This window comes from Danio rerio, chromosome 14, assembly GCF_049306965.1.
Source record: "Danio rerio strain Tuebingen ecotype United States chromosome 14, GRCz12tu, whole genome shotgun sequence".
Taxonomy (NCBI): domain Eukaryota; kingdom Metazoa; phylum Chordata; class Actinopteri; order Cypriniformes; family Danionidae; genus Danio; species Danio rerio.
Window position 1 is genome coordinate 34,593,722 of NC_133189.1, and position 23,971 is coordinate 34,617,692.

Sequence of the window (23,971 nt, forward strand, 5' to 3'; positions counted from 1 at the left end):
TGTCATTTCCACTTCAACAGTGAAATCACTTTAAAAAGTTTGTGTGAAAGATTATTTAGGTGGTTTCTGTGAAAATGAATAGTGCCATCTAAGAACATGTTCAAGATGGAGGGAATTTAAATACTTATAAACCACACTTGAAGAACAATCAAGGTAAATATTGCTTGATAAGGAAATACATCTTTTCTATGTCATTTCCAAACATGCTTCAAAGATGTTTTTAAAAACCAAACAAAATTAAGGTAAATACGAGTGTTTTGTATACATAAAGGGCTAGTATCGATTCAAAGCTAATCGGTAAAGCTATTTTTCATTTTTCTTTCACAATAAACTGTGGAAATGTCATTTCCAGTACTGTCATTTCCATCACCACACACATTTTAAAAAAATATTTAAAAAAAAAAGTTCTCATCACACATTGTGTATTCGCAATGTATAAGTTTATGTTCCAATAAATATACAAAATCAGTTTTTCTAAAAAGCTCTTAACCAAACTAATATTCAATTTAGGCGCGTAACACGTTTACAATTTAGCATACAACTAAATTATTTAATTGACAAGTGTATAATTATATATATAATGTGGAAAGATTGGTTAAATTAGATACAAAAATGATCTTAGACAATGTTTGACTGCCATGATTTTTATTTTTATTTTGAAATAAAAGCTGTATATTGAGATGTGGTGGAATTGACATTTGTTCAGTTCAGGATGGGAAAATGTTTCTCTTTTTATCTAAGTTTGTCCTCTTACAGATCTTATAACTACACAAATTGTTTAAACTTATGAGGCTATGTTACGTTAACTTTGATCAAGTTATTTTTAACTCAACTTCAAAGTAGCTGAAGAATGGCCCAATTGGTCTGTCTAGGTTTACGGTTTTATTAGTCATTTAATGAGCAGTAGTGTTGAAAAAGCTACCATGCCTGTTATTTGAGGGGATTTTACGTGACAGTTATATGCTGAAAATAGCACAAAAAGGCTTTAACCATTTACTCAAACCGATTCACTTTCTCACTGATTCATTCATGAACTAAATGATTGCTGTTATAAATAAGTAAATGAATAAATCACTTAACAGGGCTCCAGGCTGCAAGTAAATGGTCGCATTTTGTGACCTTTTTTCATGCCTAAATTCTGTATGAGGTTGTGCAGGCTCCAGTACGGTGATTTGCAGAACTGAAAAGCGATGACATTCTCTTGCATACTGTATGAGGTGTATTGCTGAAACCACCAAAAGTGGAATGAAAGTGTTATTTGTTTGAACTGCAACATTAATCAGATTTATCAGCTCAGTTCCAAAGAAAAGACAGTCATTCAAAACCCAAGTGTGAATTAAAAAACAAACAAATCTAGTTTAATGACTAATGAAACAGTGCTGCCTTTCTCCACAACATTAACGAAGAAAACAGCTATAACTTTGTGCAGCAATGTTCAGGCTAGAAGTGTAACGAGGAGATTGACACGGAGGGATCCATTATGCAGCATTTATTAATCAAGCTTTCACTCAAACACACAACATGCACTAAAGTGCAAACACACATCAACAATAGTCTGAAAGGTATCAAGACTGGCGGTAAACAGACACAGAGGGATTTACCAGGCATGGGTCAAAAGGCAGGCTGCGAGAATCAGAGTCCGTGTATCAGGCTTGGGTCATGGGCAGGCAGCGAGTATCAGAGTCCGTGTATCAGGCTAGGGTCGTGGGCAGGCAGAAGGCGAAGCAGAGTCAGAAACAGGCTGGAGTAATACACGAGAGATCAGGCAGGGAATAATGCTCAGTAATGCTGGCCGGGGCTAAACAAGACTTCGCACTGACTGAGTGTTTGTGTGCGGCTTATAAAGGGTACGTGGGTCATTAGCTAGATTCAGGACAGGTGTGTGCACAATCAGCGTAAGTGGATGATGTAATGCTAGAAGTCCGGAGATGGTGGCCTCTGCTGGCCAGCGAGGGGAGTGACTGGGACCGAGTCGGTGACAAGAAGGCTCTTTGCAGTGACACCCCCAGAAAATGTTCGTATTTCTTTATTTTCGTATGTAATTGTTGTTCCTGGTAAATTAAAGACCGTGGATATATTTAGTTTAATGAATTGCTCCTAAAATATTGCAATTTATTCCTTACAATAATTCAGCAAGTACATGTGCAAACCAAAGAAAAAACATTATTTAGTTAAAAACACTTACCAAGTCTGTTATTTTTCACATACATTTGCTGTACAGCATAAAGTATATGCCATGTCTAAAATGAATGAAGATTAATGTATCAATTAATAATCTGCGGTTGAACGTCAGCGGTTCATTTCTGAAGTGCAGCCAGAATAAATTTATGACATGCTGTACATACCCGTTGTTGTCTCTTAAAAAGTTGTGTGCTTTTAACGTCGATCGGGGAGTGAGAGGGACAGTGAATCAATCCACAATAATTTTAGTGGCTGAATTATATTTATTTATTTATTAAAATACTGCGAATTAACAGAGTTTATACAGGGGTTGCCATGGCTTTGGCAGAGCCCCTGACTAATGGTTTCACAAATCACATTTTTGTATAATATTTTTACTGTTTAAACTTATAGTATATTAATTTTTCATTGTTGTGTTAATAATTAGGGATGCATCAAAGTATTGGTTACCCAGTCGATATTGCAAGTTGCAAGTTTTCTCTTATGTGCCATTTCTCCTAAATTCTCAAGGCTACTGTATATTACTGTCTTTCTGGTTCATTTTCATGTGAATCCAGTCAGCTTGTCATTGTGCATAATATATCAGCTTGATATTGACTGACCCACACACCCCCTTCCCTAAATCCAACTGATAGTGTTTTTAAATGCAAACTAAAAATAAAAAAGCCATCGCAGCCACATACTTTAACCACAAACTCATGTTGCTGTTTTGGGAAATGTTTTTTTTTTAGATATTTTGGGGCTCTACCTCCCAATCTGGCGCCATTCGAGAGCAGCTAACAAGCAAAGCAGTCACGCCGGAAAAGTCATCCATAAGGAGGTAAGCAGTCAGCATTTCTGCCTTTTAGCATTTGTTTTACATACATAATGCAGTCATACCTGTATGTATCCATAAGCACATATTTCTCGGTTCTCACAAATGTACATCTGGGCACATTTTCTTAATGAGCCTGTGTTGCGAAATGTTGGACAGTTGAATGTTAAATAAATGTTCAGTAAAATGTATTTATCTCTCCTGTTGACTTACAGGTCAAAATTAACCCAGTACTATTTTAACAGCAGCACAAAAACAAACTTGACTGCTAAACATGACTGCTATCTTGCTAAAAACCTTTCACACCTGAGAAGGTGCCTTTAGAATGAGAAAAGTATACCCTTTACTTCAGTCAAAAATTCGATTTTTATTGATTAAACATTGATGATATACTTCACGCTGCTGAGGGAAAACCTAGATGAAGACATGCTAAATAGATTTGAGAATTGAAATTAAATTTATCTGCTTTATTTTAGAGGTTTAGTAAAGGTGGGTCATGATTGGTCTCAAAGGACAAATACAGAATTCTAGAACAACACAAGGGTTATTGCAGAAAAACTGGCTAGTAAAACTATATGCAGTTGACCAATATCAGTGACGGTTTTTAGTTAAAATCAGTGTTAGTATTTTTGTGCAAATCTTATCAGGGCATCTTTAATGTATGACGTTTATTACATATAATTACAATCTTTTATGTGATATTAGTTGTGCATAGTTATTTGTACTGCATTAAAAGTTACTTTACGTTTTTGTTTTTCATAACACTAAAATACATACATTTTTGCTACTTTTTAATAAGGTAGTGTTATTCTTGTGCAGGATGATCTACAAATGTACAAAAGATGATCTTGTCACAGTTTGGTTTAGTTTTTGTTAATGAAAACATATTTACATCTGCATTCCTATTGACACGCTAAACTCGGGCTACTGTCAAATGTTTATTTCTCCAGAGACACAACTCATAATATTAATAATATTACATGTGCAACACCACTAAATCAGGGGTTGGTGCTACTGTCTGTGTATTAGAGTTGCACCAGTGCCAGTGCTACTAAATTTTATACTCTGGAGCTTCTCGTAAATCTCAGTAATTTCATTCGAGATATGTTTTCGTGGAAAATAACCTTCTTTGTGTTCTGTGTCCAGTCCAGTGTTGTGATGTATGAAGTATTTCTGAGGTCAGCTGAATGCCTGCCAAACGCCCTTTAACTGTGATGCAAAGCAAATAATTGAGAATAACCCATTAGTTTATTTTATGGGTTTGGTCAAAAGGTTAATGCCACCTAATGAATGATTTAATTTTCATTCATTTCATTGTTCAGAGAATTCAGAGGATAAGAAATTTGTTATTTGTCAGTTGATATAAAGTCTCATATTAACCAATGGTGACACAAAAGCTACAGTTTAAGATTTGCTGCTCATTGAAATAGAATTGTAAACAGTTCATTTGTTTTTGTGAAAAGTTGCTTTTGTTTTGTTTATGTCTTCAAGAAACCTAGGTGCAGTTAGATTGTCATAATTACCATACCGTAATTAGAGGATACCAACTGAAATAATTAATGTCCATATAACAACTTTTCTTACAGCTATGAATTGTACACATGATTGCCAGTGTATACCAGCTTATTACCACAGATTCAGGCACAATGTTTAATTTAATAATGCGTAAAATCTAATGTCATGACATGCACCTTTTGTAAAATAGTTTTGGAACTATAAGTATTGTTAAAAGCGCTATACAAATAAAGTTGAATTGAAATGAAATTGAATTAATTGCAAACATCTCGGAGTAGAGCTTTATTTGTTGGCAATTATGTTAACTATAACATGGTATAAACACAGCAAATGAAAAAAAAATCCCTTTTTATTATTTAAAAGCTCCTGCTTTTCTAAATAACTGTATAGCTTAAAGTATATTGACTGCAAAAACCATTTGGGTACATTCTGTTTTTGCATTGTGGCCAGAATATTGAATATATTACTATTTTAAACGTTTTATTGTTTTAGAAAAATGTGATACATACATACAGCTAAATTCCATTTAAAGAACACCCACCCCATCCTGACAGATCCAGAAAAACATATATACACATGCAAACAATTATATATATTTTTTAATTAATTAAATAAATAAAATTATAATAATAAAAATGTTGTAAAAAAAATTATAAATAAATAAAATCATTAAGATAATGACGGTTCAACACATATACATTCCATTGAAAATGATAAATATAGTAAAGTTGGTCCTAACAATCACAGTGCACATTCACAGTCACATTGTTTGGGATTCCTAAACGGTGAGTTCATTCTTTTCTAAAAAATAAAGGAAGAAGTCCCAAATCTTGTAAAATATGTGCATTTTTGTTTGATTAAGTCAGTCTTTCCATTGCTAAACACAAAATTCATTTCCTTAATCCAGAGTACTATTCTAATATTCTAATATTGTTCAATATGTAATGCAAATACATACATTGTATAGTTGTTCAGCATATTAAAGTCTTTGTTATTTTCTCCTTTTCTTTTTTTTTTGTAAGCTTAAGTGCATATTTCCCACAGTTTGGCCCAATTAACTTGCTATGCAGGCACATTGTGTGCAAGTCTAAAAATACACAGTGATAAATGAAATATGACTGCTGCTGTTTTTAAATAATGTAATGTCTGGATAAAGAAGACTGCATTCAAGCACTTTATATTGTACACCAACCAATTTATTGACTATATGACCAGTTTACTCTTCAAATAATATTGCTGATAATTAAGGCTAACTTTTATAAGTTAATCAATGAAAATTTTATAAACGTTCTGTAAATTTAAAACATTAAATATTTATTCGGAATTTCTCATAAGGACTCTTGGCCAAAGCTGCATAATGTTGTGAATAAGGTCCAGTTTCTTGCATAAATCAATCAATTTGCTTCACAATACCATCATATCACCACAAGTTTTAATTTTAGTTTGGCCTATACACTACCGCTCAAAAGCTTGGGGTCAGTAGGATTTTTAGTTGTTTTAAAATAAGCTTATCCTGCTCACCAAGGCTGCATTTATTTAATCAAAAAAGCAGTGCAAATTGTAAAATTGTGAAACTTTATTGCATTTTAAAATAACTGTTCAAAAGTAATTTATAATTTAATTTAATAATTTATTCCAGTGATTTAAAGATGAATTTTTAGCTTCATTACTTTAGTCTTCAGTGTCACATGATCCTTTAGAAATCACTCTAATATTAAATACAATTGTTAATGGTAATAGAAATAAAAGCAATAATGACTGGAGTAATAATTTCATTTAAAACTACATACAATAAAAGAGCAGTTATTTAGAATTTAAATGAATATTTAACAATTTTTCTTTTACATTTAATAAATGCTGCCTTGATGAACAAAATAAAACTGTGTAGTATTGACTTGTGTTTTTATGAATGACAAATGATCATATAGTTTCATTTAGAAATCTTATATACCCTATAAATATATACAGTATATATATAATCAATCACAAAATTATTCATACCTATGGGTATGTTACTAGTATTCAGTTTAAAGTGCACAAGCTTGGCACACCTGTCTTTGGGAATTTTCAGTCCATTCCTATTTGCAGAACCTCTCAAGCACTATCAGGTTGGATGGGAAGTGATGGTGTACAGCCATTTTCTGATCTCTCCAAAGATGTTCAATAGAATTTAATACTGGGCTCTGGCTGGGCCACACAAGGACATTCACCAAGTTGCTATGAAGCCACTTCATTGATATTTTGGCAGTAAGCTTTGGGTCGTTGTCCTGTTGTCCTTCATAATGCTGTCTCCACCATGCTTCACTTGGCTTGGTGATGAGCGATGGCTGGTTTTCTCCAAATGTAGCGCCTCGCATTCACTTCAAAGTGTTACATTTTAGTGTCATCAGACCAGAGAATTTTGCTTCTTATGGTCTGGGAGTCCTTCAGATGCCTTTTGACAAATTCCAGGAAGGGCCTCGCTTCCTTTTGGCCACTCTACCATACAGGCCTCATTGGTGGATTGCTGCACAGATGGTTGTCAATCTCTAAGGTTCTCCACTTTCTACATAAGAATGCTGGAGCTCAGACAGAGTGATCATCGGTTTATTGATCACCTCCCTGACAATTATAGATGATCATCATGAAATATATACTTCTTAAGGGGGCTAATAATATTGACCCTTAAAATTGTTTTTAAAAAATTCATACTAAAAAGAAAAAAATTAAAAGCTAAAACAAATAAAACGTTCCCTAGAAAAAACAATATTAAATACTTTGAACATTTCCTTGGCCTCCTAAAATCCTTTTAAACATATTTAAAAAAATAATTAAAAGCATATATGCACATATATTGGGGTGGACTAGTGGTGAATACATTTTCAGCAATTTTTTTCTTTGAACTATACCTCTAAGGCAAGGTTATTAACATCTGCCCAGGATACCTCTGTTGATCTGGATGTCCAGTTGTTCTTCTCAGAATGTTCAATTGAATCATCTCACTTTGAGGTCAGATGAGCATCTGGTGGACCTTTGGCTTCCACGTGGCCATTGTAGAGAATTCTCCTGCCTTTCTGCTAACGTTGCCAGATAGCTTTAGAGATGACTGCCTCTGCTTGATGCACACAGCGTGTTAACCACAATAACTTATACGTGCTCCAATTCACACAACAAGGAACAGCAAATATCCTTGTGTAAAGATATTAAATAATGAATTTGTGTTATGTTTACCTACTGAGTAACACTATTCACGCCCAGGACCACATTTTAGGTCAGGGTTGGAAAAATGAATAAAACATCGTAATATTTGTTTATTTGGTCACAATAGTGTGTTCTCTTCACAACAATGGTAGGATGCGTGTGTCGTACTCGTTCCTTCATTGTGCAAAAGAAACTAGACAAATATTGGCTTTGTATTCTGCAAATCATGGTGAAACTAAAGGTGTGGATCCTGTTTACACTTGATTTCACAAATACAGCACTTAGAGATGGAAATAAAAGCGTATTTGCTGTTGTAATGTGTTTTTTCAAAAGAATTTACAAAGGGGTGTGTCATGTTCGGGGAAACAATTGTGTGAGAGTTCTAGGAACTAATTTTACAAAGGTTTAAGGATGGATTTAACAAAAAAAAATATATTTTTTGTTTTATTTCATATTCTAAAATGTGCACATAAATATGTGGATGGAAACATAGTTTGCATGTTTCAGTGCAAGTTGGTAGGATTAATTCTTTCACCTGCTTTTTAATAATAAATCATACCTTGTAAAAACACTGTAAAATGCTCATGTGCGTTACTTGAATAACTCTAAAATGCATAATAAAAACTATATATAAAATACACCACACTCTGAATAATATGTTGTGTTTTGTTTTATTTATTTAGCACTTTTAAAAATGGGTTTAATTTTAAAAGTGAAAAACCCTGCAAAATGATAAGTATATAAGTACCCATAAGTATCTGTACCCATGTTAACAATAAGTTTATTTTATGTATTTTACCATAGATGCAGTTTTTTACCATTCATTTTATTTAATTTAATAATAAAAAAGGTCTGTAACATTATTGGTAAAAAAAAAACATGAAATACAGTGCATGTTTAAAAAAACTGTTAAAACACACCACAATTTACTGTATTATTATAAATAGTGTTTTTTATTTATTTATTTTTTATTTTACTCTTTTAACAACGGCAGTAAAATTAATAGTAAAAAATACTGTTAAATGGTTGCAGTTTTTTTTTTTACTTTAATTTAATTGAAATAAATGGCTGTTACATTAATGGTAAAAATATACATCAAACAAAGCGAATGTGCATGTTTCAGTGCTTTTTGGTTAGATTCATTCTTTTTCTACTGCTTTTTTTATTACAAATATTTGTATAAAAAAAAGAAAACAATATCTTTAAAAATACACTTCAATTTTCTGTATTATTATTTGTAGTGTTTTTTGTTTTGTTTTCATTTTACACTTTTAAAAAAAGGGCTGTAATATTAATAGTAAAAAAAATGTAAAATGTTACAGTAAAAATCTGTAACCTGGTTAACAATAAGTTTATCAGATGTATTTTTCCATAGCTGCAGTTTTTTTTTAGTTTATTTAATTTACTTAACTTTAATGTTTAATTTAAAATTAAATTTAATTAAATTAATTTAAAAAATTGTATAAAATACAATAAACAGTGAATGTGCATGTTTTAATGCATTTTGGTAAAATTTTTTTCACTTGCTTTAGTATAAAAAATCATACATGGTAAAAAAGAAATTAAATCTGTAAAAATACACCACAATTTACTGTATTATTCTTTTATTGTATTTAGTTTTTACTTTACATTTTTAAAAATGGCTGTAAATTTAATTTAATTTATAAAAATGGCTGTAACATATTTGTAGTTGTTGTATTTTACCATAGTTAAAGTTTTTGCCATAAATTCATTTCAACTTACTTTAATTTAATCACTGAATATATTATTCTATTTTATATTATTTTATTAATGCCTGTAATGTTAGTGATACCTCCGGGTGCTCCGGTTTCCTCCACAAGTCCAAAAACATGTGGTACAGGTGAATTGGGTAAGCTAAAATTGTCCGTAGTGTATGTGTGTGAATGAGTGCGTGTGTTTTTCCAGTGATGAAAGTCCCAGCTGGAAGGGCATCTGCTACATAAAAAACATACCCTGGATAAATAGGCGGTTACCATGACTTTAATTATTATTATATATTTTTTTACATTTACTTTCATTTAATTTTATTAAATTTTTTATTAAATTTTATTTTATTTTCATGCATTTGACCTATATTCAGGGTAGTATGCAAGGAAGTTGAAAGTGTAAAAGCATAACATGACACCTTTTCTTCAGATCATTTATAAATAGAATATTTATGACCAATTGCCCAATGCTGTGATATATTTCCATTGCCTTCTCAGTTCAGTCACCAAACTGATAGGAATGTTATTGTTTTCACGCTGTATGTGGAGAGTTAGTGGAGGAATTCCAAACACAAGCATTTAACTGTGAAATAACAGCAAAGTAATTTCATTTCACACTTGTTTCTTGCATACGCCGGGAAAGAGGCTCCGTCCTCAGTTTAGGCTTCAAGATAAGGAGCAGGTTGGAAATCCTCGAAAGCCTAACACAACATGACTTTATGAAACCCCTCTCCATAGCCAAACACAGAATGTAAATGCTGCTAACTCAATTATGCTTTCTGCTCTGTGGAATAGTAATCCATTGTTCCTTGGGCTTTCCAATGGCTTCACGCTGGACTGAGACTTGCTGATAGCGGAATCTTGACTCTGCAGACAGACTTTCAAACATGCATGCACACAAACAGAAGGCCCTCGTTTCCCCCGCCTGAGCGCACATAAACAGCAGGCTTTATCAAACTGCTGAGCTCTGGACTTGAACAGATTCACAGTAGAGTCTCTCTGGTGAATCGCACTCAATAGCAGCACTCTCGGGCCCTGAAAGGAAGAGAAGTCTACATTGTCAACAGACACGCACGTCCAGGTGGCATGTTGGCACTTCGTTGAGCTGGCACAGGGAGAAATAGTCATATGCAGAATGACTGGAAAATGCTTGATGTCTCTTTACTGCTAAGAAAAATGATCACCTCAGCATCGATCCAGACTTTTTTACTGGGGTCATTTGCAGAGCTGTAGATCTTTTACTTTGGGACTTAATTTATGAGTTTGGTTGGGCCCACGTAGAAATCTGATTTGGCAATATATGCAAATTACATACATGACATGCACAATCTTATTTGGATCTGATGTACAATTATTAGCCCTCCTGTGTTTTTCTCTCTTTATTAAATATTTTCCAAGTTATGTTTAACAGAGCAAGGAATTTTTCACAGTATTTCCTATGATATTTTTTTCCATTTTAATTTTCCATTTCCATATAAATATGATTGTGTACTGAACAAATCATGGCAACATAATTATATGTAATAGTTCTCAACATGTACATATTTGTAGTTTTAAGTGATTGAAAAACAAACAAACATTTCTTTGGAATACACTCACCGGCCACTTTATTAGGTACATCTGTCCAACTGCTTATTAGCGCAAATTTCTAATCAGCCAATCACATGGCAGCAACTCATTTAGGCATGTAGACATGGTCAAGATGATCTGCTGCAGTTCAAACTGAGCATCAGAATGGGGAAGATTTGGTTATTTAAGTGTCTTTGAACGTGGCATGGTTATTGGTGCCAGACGGGCTGCTCTGAGCTTTTCAGAAACTGCTAATCTACTGGGATTATCATGCACAACCATCTCTATGGTTTATAGAGAAAGGTCTGAAAAAGAGAAAATATCCAGTGAGCGGCAGTTCTGTGGGAGCAAATGCCTTGTTGATGCCAGAGGTCAGAGGAGAATGGCCAGACGGGTTCGAGCTGATAGAAAGGCAACATTTACTCAAATAACCCCTTGTTACAATCGAGGTATGCAGAAGAGTATCTCTAAACACACAACATGTTGAACCTTGAGGCAGATGGGTTACAGCAGCAGAAGACCACTCCATGTGCCACTCTTGTCAGCTAAGAACAGGAAACTGAGACTACAGTTCCCGTAGGCTCACCAAAATTGAACAATAGAAGATGGGAAAAACGTTGCCTGGTTTGATGAGTCTTGATTTTTGCTGCGACACTTGGATGGTAGGGTAAGAATTTGGAATCAGCAACATGTCATAAAGCGTGAATCATCTCAGACTGGTTTCTTCAACATGACAATGAGTTTGCTGTATGCAAATGGCCTTCATAAGATCCAGCTCTCAATTCAATATAGCACTTTTAGGGTGTGGTGAAATGGGAGATTCACATTGTGGATGTGCAGCTGATAAATCTGCAGCAACCGCGTGATGCCATCACATCAACATGGACCAAAATCTCAGAGGAATATTTTCAGTACCTTGTTGAATCTATGGATTCAGGCAGTTCTGAAAGCAAAAGGGTGGTGCAACCCAGTACTAATAAGGTGTAGCTAATAAAGTGGACGGAGAGTGTATACTTTCCATGTTTTTGCTGTTCGTCGCTTTGGATAAATGTATCTGCTAAATGACTAAATGTAAACCATAAATGCAATACACACCAAATTGTTTTTCTGTAATTCACATGTGAATACAACTGTCCTGTCAATGGTTAGGGTGTCCCTGTTTTTGTTCCTCCAGATTGACTAATTGGCTGTGTAGCTTTATCTGAAGCTGCCATGACCAACCCAGCCTTATTGAAAATATGTGCCTTGGCCTACATTTTTGCGAAATGTAAAATACGTTGAGACAGGTACATTTTTTGCATGTTTCAGGTAACAAATCCACTTGAGGGCACTTTGTACATTTTTGCAAATATAAGGTACAATACTTAGTGTGTTTTGTTGTATGTTTCTGAAACACGTCCTCTTTTACATGTTCACAAGATGTTGTACAGATCACCAAATGAACCACTGACCAAATGCCCATCCCTTAACCCGAGCAAAAGCAAACACTTTGGTGTTTTGCAAAGCATGAAAATAATCCTTTAAAGGTTGATAAAATATTTTGATAATGTAAATATTATTTGTGTGAAAATGAACAATTCCATTTTACCCAGGAACCACAGTCAAACACATGTTAGAAAATGTATTTGCAGTCTTACAAAAAATGTGCACTGACTTTTAAGGCACATATTTCCAGTGTTGGCCATGACACATGCATCTAACGCTTTTCATTCCTTCTCTAACTGATGAATTATATACATATTTTAAATACTTATATTACAGTTAGAGTATGAGTCAAGGACTTGTCAGGGCTGCATTCTTTTGATTTACAGAGTCGAGCAATTACAAAGCATATTAAGATGAAATTGCACTTTATGGTTTTCAACTGCAGTAACTCAAAGTAGCAGATGACAGGGAACATTTTATGATAATAATACCACTTATATTGCATTGTATAGCTTTCCATTGAGTTTACCTCAGACAATGTTATTACTTCCTGATCTCTACAAACAAGTCTTTGTGGAGGTGTTATACAGTGTAAAACCCAACAGTCAACTTTACCAAATGAAATGAGTGTAGTTAACTCAAAATGTACTGAAATGTAATTCTACTCATTTGAAAAGAGATTTGAACCTGAGAGTGTTGAAGGTAATGAGTTAATTAAATACCTCATTACTTCAACTTAAATGGAGTAAGTTCACAGTACTCGTATAGATTCATTTTTTAACTCAAATGGTTTGTTGCAATTGGTTTCCTCAAACAGTTTAAGTTGCCTTAACGTATTGGGTTTTACAGTTGGTTTGAGTTCTCTTCATTTATTGGGTTTTACTGTGCGTAAATTGCTTCATTTACTCAAATAGTTCACAGTACATTAGGATTAGTTTTTGAACTTAAATGGTTGCTTGCAATCTATTTCCTTAAATGGTTTGAGTTACCTTAACTTGGGTTTTACAGACAATATGAGAAACATTGGTTCCATGAAACGCTTCTTCTCTGTCTTTTTTAACCCATATGGAGAAAGGTTTGAAAAATTTTACCCATATCTTTTTTTGATGCTTTGTCTACAAAGGGGTTCTATTTCATTGTCTGTGATTCTTCTATAGTAAAGTCATGCAGTGGGAAACCTTATTTATTTCACTTTATGGTTTGCATGTGTAAATTACCATTTTCAATGGATATATTTCTTTATATCTTTTATTAATTATACAAAAGCTACAATCTACAGCCAATAAAAAAACATTATAAAACTTAATGCAAAGTTCAGGTGGTACTCGTCACCAGACTAGAGGTTCCCAAACTTTTCCCAAACCTGCGACCCCAAAATAACAATGCTAGCGACTCGCGACCCCCTATCGGCTCTCAGGTGGTTATAAATATATAAACCCTGCACACATCACCGGTCACACACAAATAGGCCCAAGTCTTATTATCAATTAACTTTAAAAACCCCACTTGAACGCCATCATCTGTTTAATTGTGGCCTGTATTTATATTTACTGTACGTAAGTTCTGTAAAGGTGTCAGAAAGCTTAATCTGATGCCATAAAAACAATTTGCTGCATCTGACGCTATTGCTGTGTCTTTAATATAACGTGTGTGGAGTTTGCATGTTCTACCCATCGCATGGGTTTCCCCTGGGTGCTCCGGTTTCTCCCACAAGTCCAAAGACATGTGCTATTGGTGAATTGGCTAAACTAAATTGTCCATAGTGTATGTGTGTGAATGAGTGTGTATGGATGTTTCCCAGTGATGGGTTGCAGCTGGAAAGGCATCCGCTGTGTAACACATGAGCTGGATAAGTTCATTATAATAAGATGGCAGATCATTTCACCCAGATTAATAAAGGAAATGAATGAATGAATGTGTCTACTAATTGATTTTTTAGTCAGATATGTTGTAAAAATGACCATTAATTGTATCTCACCAGAAGTGGTAACTTTACATTGTGTAAAGGATATAATCAAGCTTCTTTTGACTGACACATGAGGGTGAAAACTGTCTCGTCACCTCTTGAAAATCAGCCTGAGATTAAAATATGTCATCATAATGTAATCCAAAAAAAAAAAAAATATATATATATAAATAAATTCTTAGTAGATGGGGGTGGCTACTCAATGGCTCATCCTTTAAGATCTTATTTAATCTGTTCAAGTTCATTAAGCTGAAGGGTAAGAGGAAAAGACATGGATTTCAGTCGCCGGGGAAAAGAGGGGGTGTGGGATCTCAAAGGAAGCCGATCCCTCATCACGCTCGTGCAAAGACATGCATAATTACTTAAGCTTTCACAGTTTTAAAGACACTTCTCGTCTAATGTCCAGAAATAACCATCCGTGGGCACGGGAAGCAGGTCAATGCAAACAGTTTCTGTTTTGCTTTTTAAATAGCGCCGTGTGATTCGGCTCAAAATTCTATGCTGGATGAATCACATTGTGGCAGGCGAGATCACGCATGCGAATGTACATGATAAGTATGATGTGAGTTGTCAAAGCGTATTATGCGATGCACTGGAATTTGGACAGCATGAATAGCAGCAAACAGGATGCGTATCAGTGTGCATTAAGACCACCAGTATGATTGGTTCTGAAATGAATGGCTGTTCTGTGTCCGTGGAGAGAGTCCAACAAAAACCCAGAGGTTTTATTATTCCTGGGATTTGTCAAGATAACGCTGAAATAGCTTTTTGTGAAAATGTGTAATCTCTCAACATCCTGATAATCCATTAGTATGATGGCACACATCCATCCAGTGGTAATTGTCTTTGAATATGTTGAGGAAGCCACAAAGTTTCTTCAATCTTTGCGTTTGATAATCCCACTAAAAAACTATAACTCATTCTTAGGCATTATTTAAAATAAATAATTTTTTTTTGAGGGATTTAGCTAGAGATTTTTACTCTAATTTTGAACTTGCTCCTAGTAAACATGAAGATTAAGTGTGTCAAAATTAATTGTTTCTGTGGTGCACTGCGATGCAGAAGCGGATAATTCGGTATTGGATCAGTAATAATAATGCACTCTGTCGCGAGGGAGGTGAGCGTGGGTATTTACAACACTCCAGGCGCCAACTACTTAAAAACGCAGAAACTGTGCACAATTTCACTGCGTGTGTGTGATTTCTGGACAGTCTTTCACTGACACTTCCAGCAGAAGCCCCTATTTCTTTGCGATTGAGGGAATGAAAGTGAACACCATTTCTCTCTCTCTCACTGTGGCCCATTTCACCTGCTGGCATGACTTTTTCTCTGAACTGCTGGCGTGGATTTTCCTTCCCTCTCTTTTCCTCTCGGCTGTATGCATTCCAGCGGCTGAACCTGTGCATTGTCGCGGGACCCGACCAGATTATATGCGGCGCAAGAATAAATTTAAGAATAAAGTGCGGGAGCGGTTGGTAACAAGTGTTGATGCTTAAGCCACCTGTGAATGGGGCGTAACTCTAGTGTAATTTTAACAGGAGTGGGCGGTCTCACAATATCACTCCCGAGCGAGCAAGCAAGTGCTCATGGTATGTGTGTGTGTGTGTGTGTGTGTGTGTGTGTGTGTGTGTGTGTGTGTGTGTGTGTGTGTGTGTGTGTGTGTGTGTGTTTGTTTGGTGCTGTCTATGTTTGTGTATGTGTGTGAATGAGAGACAGTGTGGTGCTGTGTGTCCTTGTGTGTGTGTGTGTGTGTGTGTATGTGTATGTGTGTGTGTGTGTGTTTATACAGACAGCTTGTTATAGCCACCCCAAAAATACAACACTGTGTATGGAAAGCATCGTTAATGCACCGTGATGCACCGGAATATCAAATTGAACCGAATCGATGGCATGATAATCATAACCAAACCGAACTGAACTGTGAGACCAGTATAGGTTCACACCTCTAATGCAGATAGAGTTCATTTTCAGTACATTTGTTTTTAAGTTGGTAGGATCACTACATCACTAAACACTATTTAAAGTTATTTTATTGAATATCCATGTCTCAATCAATTAAAAGACAATAAAAGCTGCAAGCAGCGAAGAAAGGGACCTTGCAACCCTGCTTACCACCTCCTATTGGCTTTAGGATTACAGGGAACAGCGGACAACAATAATTTAAGCTGATATATATAAAAAAAAAGTATGCCAAACTTCCTTCTGTCAGCAGGTAGCGCTATGACTGTGACTAAATATTGCCATGTAGATGTCTTCAGGAGAGGAATCTCATTGAACGTGAATTTTCAGTCATTCAGGCATTTTCAGGAATTTTTCAACATTGTGTGACTTGAATAAGTACTTCTTCCTCCATGGCGAAATACTAAACTTTGTCAGTCCACCACGGACAAGCCCTTCAACGTAACTCTAGATCTTCGCAATTTAATGTCACAAAGGCTTTTGGATTAGACTGATGGGACTTGGATTCTATCTAATAAAATTTCTAGGAGTTGTTTGTTTCACTGTCAAACGTCTAATTTTTTGTGGCCATAGGTGGCACTATGATTGTAACTAGATATTGGCTTGTAAACATGTTCAGGTCAGGACTCTTATCAAACGTGAGGGTTTTGAAGCAGATCAGACAATGTATGCCTGAGTTCTAACATCTTTCTGTTTCATGGCAAAACATCTAAGTTTGCGAGGCTGCATGGACACACCCTTCGATGCAAACTCTAGATCATTGCTAAGGCCTTTTGATGACAATAACAGATGTAGGTGTTGATTTGATAAAATACCTAGGAGGAGTTTGATAAATTACAAAATGGCAAATGGAAATGGCGAAATCTGCACTTTTTCGACAGAGAAAGTAAAAAATATCTGACTTCCTGTTGAGTTTTAGATTTCGCTCCAAGAGACTTTTTTGTAGGTATCCGCATGCCTGATGTGTGTGCCAATTTTCGTGTGTATGTGTGAAATGTAGGTGGCATAGGTGGTGCTTCATCTTGACACACCCAGTACTGAACCCTATAGCAAATGTAAATTTTCGCCACTTCTGGCGCATGTGCAAAGTTCGATGAGTTTTGGAGCATGATTAGACCCTCAATATCATAATTCATTCTAAAGAACAAGAACAAGAAGAACAATAATAATAATAATAATAATTTTAATAATAATAATAATTCCAATAGGGATAATTCCATTCCAGTGCTCGGTGCCTTATTGTAAAAAATACCAGAAACCTTCTCCTCTTGTCTGCAATTTAAGCATTTGTACATCTGGTTTTCTTCTCAAGTTATTCAGCACAGTTTATTAACATTGAAAACTCAAGAAGAAACAATCAGACATGTTCCATTTTGTTGCTTTAATATCGTAAAAAACTAAGTAAGGTACCGTGTTGAACATTTGCAGATTGATATGACAGTATAAATGTGATTTATAGAGGTACAACATGATCCATGCCAGAATATGGAGAAGATATTGCTTGTAATTAAATGCACTTCATTGCAATAGTATAGCAATGCAGTTTGGTGGATAAATGAATTAGGATACATAGAACCTGTTATGGTACATGAATGTCTAAAATAGCATTTTTAGAACGCACCATTTTGCTCACATTTCATAAGATATTCACATAATGGCGGGTTCAGACTAAACAATATCAGCCAGATTTCGGTGTCATGGTGATTCATACACAGCAATGAGCATTCGGACACAAAAATCCATCATTTTATCTCATAGTGGATCGCAGCCGAGCCAGCACCATGAAGAATCAAGTACTCTGACATGCTTCTTGTCCATGAAATGGTATGAATTAAGGAGCCCAAACCGCATAGTCTCACACAGAGACTATCATAACAAAGAACAAAAAGGCTGTGTGTTGTCGGTACCCGACATTATACAGATGCTACGGTGAGCTCTTAAACAGAAAGTTCACCCTTAACAGAAATTCTGTCGTCATTTACTCACCCTCATGTAATCCCAAACCTGTGTGACTGACTTTCTTCTGTAAAACATAAAAAGATATATATATATATATATATATATATATATATATATATATATATATATATATATATATATATATATATATATATATATATATATATATATATATGTATTTAAATATATATTGTTATATATACACAGGCGATGCAATCCAGTTTTGTTTTGGAAACCACTAACTTTGATTTTACAACCAAAACAGTCACAGAAGTGTGTTAGAGCAAGTAAACAGTGATGAATTAATCCTTTTGAGTGCATGCTCACATTTACAGTACATTGTGAATCATAAGTTAAAGGAACTGAAATTCATTTGTTTTTAACATCCAATATTGGACATACACTTTTGTTCGTATTACACTGTCCGTCTGACTGTTTAAATCCAGGTTATGTTGTTGCTATACTCGAGTACATTACTTTGCAAATACATTATTTGGCATGCACTCCAGAAAAACCATTAGAAAATAATTCAACCTAAAATAACAACATGATAAAGATCTTTAAATGACACTGATTATGTTAACAGGTACACCCATAATGTGATTATTCCCAATAATCAGAGTAAGGACGTCATTGCAGTAATGTTTACATAACACTGTATGAACAAAGCTTTTCTACACAAATGATGAACTCTGGGTTACTGGCTACACGTTTCTATGGGCGTGTTGGAAGATTATATTGTATTGAGAGAATTAAAGGATTCGAAGTGAAGGGAAAGGTTCATATTAATGTCACAGAGTTAATTCATGAAGTTGCAAGAACAAAATGCTTAATCATAATCAAGCTTTGACGCTTTGGTCAGAGTGGTAATAACACAATTAAGGTGTTTACATGCATGTTTACTCATTATGTCAAATTAAAATCAGCATAAGCTACAAATTTAAGTGTGATTATTGTTACTGAGATTATGAGCTTAAAGGGATATTCAAAAAAAAAAAAAAATCATGTTTACTCTGTGCCAAGCCTTTATGACTTTCTTTTTTCTGTTGAGCACAAACAAATATTTTAAAGGTGGCCATTGACATTCTTTTGTGTTTTACAGAAGAAACAAACTTATACAGGTTTGAAATCACTTAAGCGACTAAATGGTGAATAGATTTTAATTTTGGGGTGATCTATGCTTATAATTGCATCAGGTTGATTAAAGTATTGTGCATACAGGGCGATCACTATATTGCCAAAATTGCATTATAATTACTTTATATGATTAATCTCATAGAAATATGTGGCATATACTGATTTTAATTGTGATAAACAAATCCATTTTGAATGAAATCCATGACATTTGGAATTATTAAACGGTCAAGACAACTCACTGTGCAGTCTTCTCCATATCTTCCTCCAGGGATGATTACAGCAACATTATGATGTTGGTCATTGTGTTGAATAAGGGATTTTGGCAATTTTGTGGTTAAACGTTACTTTGTGTAAATAGTACTATCAAACAAATACGATTATTCTCAATAGGACTGGGCAGTATGATTATGCATAGAGAATGGGAATAAGTTGACACAGTGCAATACATTCTGGGCATTGATTCCCATTAATCTCTTTTGATTTATTGTATAATACACTCATTAGCAATAAACTATAAGTGTACACATAACAAAGCAAATCATTTATGAAAATGTTTTCTTGTGGCAGTTTGTTGATACTTACAGATAAACTAGTTCATTTTTTAACCGCTCCCTCTACGTTTTTGCTCCACTTCTCTAATTACACTTCAGTGTTGGATACAGAAATCTTATGGAATGTTTGTTTTCAGCTTCTCAGACACACAGATAGCTTTCATAAAGTTATTTACATGTTTGTTAATTTTATTCTGAGTGTATTTAGTATGTTTTTCTAAAGGTATTAAAATGGTCAGCTTTTTCTGTGGTGATTTCCATTGGTTTATATTGTGCTTTCTTGCGTGTCCACAACAATAGCAGAACAGAACTCACTGTGGCGTAGATTCCCATTCTCTGTGCATTGACATTTAAATAAGTGGGCGTGGCTAACCCACATGTAGTGTCTGTGAGTCTGAATAAGGTCCGCAATCTGAGGTGAACTTTTGCCTGAGTTAGTTTAAAGTCAGTTTTGCATTACTGACTTTGAAATGGGAATGTGAATACAGGACAATTCTGTGTACAATAATATCCCTCGGTAAATTACTTGTTCATCCAGGTCCTAATGCCCATCCGTTAGCATGACTGACTCACATGGGGTGCTGTAAACTTTAGACTAAAAAAATGAAAGTCAAATACACAAATAGCATGCGTTATGTCATAAATTGACCAGATTTTATAAAAAAGGGTTTGATTGGTGTGGCATAAATCATACATAATTCAGTTTTCGCTGTAATAAATTCTTCTTCTTTATAAAACGCTCCCAAACAGCCTCCCGTTGATCCCTAGTGCCCTTCAGAAATTTATTCAGGGGCTGCTGTGTTACGCTAATAAAAATTAAAGGGAAGTTAGTTCTATCTAGGAGCAAATCATCAATTGGGATCATAAAAATATGAAGATTTTAATTTATTTTTAGAAGCTAAATTTTATGTAGAATAAGAATCTTAAACCTGACTCTTCAAATTAACCTGAAAATGAACATTTCACAAAAACACACAAACCGAAAAAAAAGCTGATAGCAGCTTAGCCAAAGGGTGTTTGACAAAAGCCCTTTTAATTTCTGAAGATTTTTAATTTATTCAGCATCTCTTTATTTTTACTGATTTTCTGAAATAACTATCTATTTAAATATAGATCATACAGCCCACCCCTAATTTAAATCATTATAGTAGTAACCATAATTACATTATTCTGTAAACAATTTTGTAAACAAAGCAGGTAAACACCTTTTTCACATTATTACCCCTAGTTGGCAAAAAAAATCTGTGACCATAACTCATTGCAAAAAGTGTTTGCGCTACATCATCAGTGCACAGAGTGCAGTTCAACATAAACAAAACCAGTTACATGTCCATCACAACGCCATATATGTAGATGTAACACATCTAAAATCCAGCCCAGTCTCATTGCAAATACATGCCTCAGCCTACATTTTTTTGCAACATAAATTACGTTGCTCTGGGTATGTTTGGTTGCATTTTACAGATGGCACTGATTAAATTTTTGCTAATCTGAAATACATTACTTGTGGTACGTTTTGTTGTACATTTCAGATACATGTACTTCCTGATACACTTCCTCAAGAAGGCAGAGATCACCTGACCCAAACTCTTCCCCAAACGCAACAAAGTGTTTTCAAATGTGAATGTAAGAAAAACAATTGCTCTGCAACCACATACTATTACCTTGATTTTGACCATACTCAAACCCGAGCACTTTTTCTCACGAGTACAACACCTTGCATAATGAGCTACTGAGTGAATTGACCAGAAAACTGATTGTTGTTGTTACACCCCGTATCATTCGTTTTAAATAGAACCTGCAGTCAAAGTAGTTTTTTTGGGCCTCACAAAAATATGAGCAGAGGCACATATTTCCAATGAGAATTTGTTGCTAATTTCATCATTTCTGCTGCACAGTTTCTGAATAATAATACAGTTTGTTGGTACAAAAACACACTTCTTAATGAATAATTATAATAATATCAACTGCCTGTAATATAAAAGTAAAGAGGTTGGCTTTTGTCATGCAAACAGCCTATTATGCAATTATGTCCTTACTCTGATGATCAGAAATCATTTCATTATTTTTGCACATGTAGAGTAAATGTAGTCAAGGTCAAGCACTTATGAGGATTAAGAACTATCAACCGTCTCACTTGGCAGCTTCATATACAACAGTATGTGCATTGGTTTTGTAGCATTAATGATGTCCTGAAAAAAATTGTACTGTATATAACAATGCTCTGACCTATTGTGCTGTATAAAAAACAAAAAGGCCTAATGTTATGAACTTGTAAACTCTGAGACGAAGCAAGACATTTGAAATGCACCTTCTTGTAAAAGCAACAGGTACAAGAAATACATACACTTGTATTCAGATTATAAATATCGTTTATAAATAGTTCATTCTGGAAGCAGCTAAAATGTTGATTTGGTTTTGGATTCACAGTGTCCTTTTGCGTGATTTCATACCGAATCTACTTTGACTTGATTGTTGTTTGTCATTAAAGGGGATGGCTTGCTTTTGATTCGTTCTACAGCGTCATTTGAGCTCTCAGGAAAGAACATCCTCGCAGTGCAGAGGGAGATGATAATTTTCTTGTACTCTCTTCTGAAGTTCTGGTTCAGCAGTCCGTAGACTATGGCATTAAGGCAGCTGTTGAAATAGGCCATAAAATAACTGGATACAAAAAACCACTCCGGGATAAGAGGCGCAACCTGGTCTGGGTTAATAGCGACTGCCAGGCCGATGAAATTGAGAGGAGCCCAGCATACAGCGAAAAGGACAAACACCACAAACATGGTGACAAAGTTCCTTATGTCATGCGGCGTAAGCTTAGGCCGGAATTCAGGCTTGACGCGTCTCCTCACTTGGATCACCAAGATCCAAATGCGCAAGTAGCAGTACGTCACAATCATGATTGGAAGGATGAAATGGAAGAAAACCACTGCAATCGTGTACGCCGAGCTGGCCGACTGCGCAAACGTACATGAGTAGACCCTGGGGTCGTACTGCAGGGAGCCCACGTAAAAGTTTGGCACTATTGCAACCACGGTCAGAATCCAGATAAGAAGGACGTAGCAAAGAGAGTTCTTGTCACTGTATAGCTTGTCATACTTGAGGCTGTGACAGATGTAGCAGTAGCGGTTGATGGCGATGCCCGTGATGTTAAATATAGATCCAATCACGCTCAGTCCCATCAGGAATCCACTGATCTGGCAGTGGACAAATCCCAGATTCCATCCATTGTGGAAAATGGAGACCAGGACGAGAGGATAAGGATAGATGGCCACAACAAGGTCAGCTACGGCCAGACTCACCACAAATATGTTCCCTGCAAAACAATGACAGTGGGAACACAAGAAAAAGGCAAATAAAACAATTGCAGGCACTGTAAAATAATGCTTTTTATAGTAAAGCAATTTTATTAATTCCCATAATCCAATTTATTAGGTCACTGAATAGCACGAGGGCAAATTCAATATTGTGGCAGACCTTTAAAATGTTTATTACAAATATGTTTATCATCTCACATTGATTCTGGTTGATTTCTAAAATAAAGTTTCAATGTTTTATAGCTGTCCTTTTCAGGATGGTTGTATATTTTTGCAGCGTGACCTTTATTGCATCTAATTAAATCATATCTTTCCTAAGTCCGTCAGCTGCTTTCACTATTAAAGGATTTGAATTGCATCTGTTATTGTCACATGATTCTTCACTCTGCATTGAAGACCCTTTAGAATGTTTGGGCCTTGTGTTATTCGAGACACTACCTGATCAAACAAGGCTAATGGAGTCAGAGATTTTAAACATTGATGCTTGTTTACAGTAATATTGTAAAATTTTAATTTCATCTTATAATTTTTTTTTAATCTTTTTATGAGTTTTATCCTGAACACTTACAGCAAATGCCTACAGATCATTGTCATATAGTAGGCATACAAAATTCTAAATTATTTCATGCCAAAAATCATTATACTATTAAGTAAAGTTAAAGATCATGTAT

General features: G+C 35.0%; 1 protein-coding gene and 1 long non-coding RNA gene across 3 annotated transcripts in view; one reads left to right on the forward strand and one right to left on the reverse strand.

Moving 5' to 3' along the window:
• LOC141377537 (uncharacterized) overlaps positions 1 to 23,971 on the forward strand; it is a 188,243-nt gene that overhangs the window by 16,790 nt on the left and 147,482 nt on the right. Inside the window, exon 2 of one of the 2 annotated variants that reach the window (XR_012389800.1) lies at positions 21,516 to 21,609. The exons of the other annotated variant lie outside the window; for it this stretch is intronic. This is a non-coding gene — a long non-coding RNA (uncharacterized lncRNA). The remainder of the gene's footprint in view (positions 1 to 21,515; positions 21,610 to 23,971) is intronic. 2 annotated transcript variants of the gene reach the window in all.
• Positions 19,339 to 23,971, reverse strand: part of mtnr1ab (melatonin receptor 1A b) — a 43,480-nt gene continuing 38,847 nt past the window's right edge. Inside the window, exon 2 of the mRNA XM_021472823.3 lies at positions 19,339 to 23,299. Within this exon, the coding sequence (XP_021328498.1) occupies positions 22,431 to 23,299 (869 nt within the window). The 3' untranslated portion in view covers positions 19,339 to 22,430. The remainder of the gene's footprint in view (positions 23,300 to 23,971) is intronic.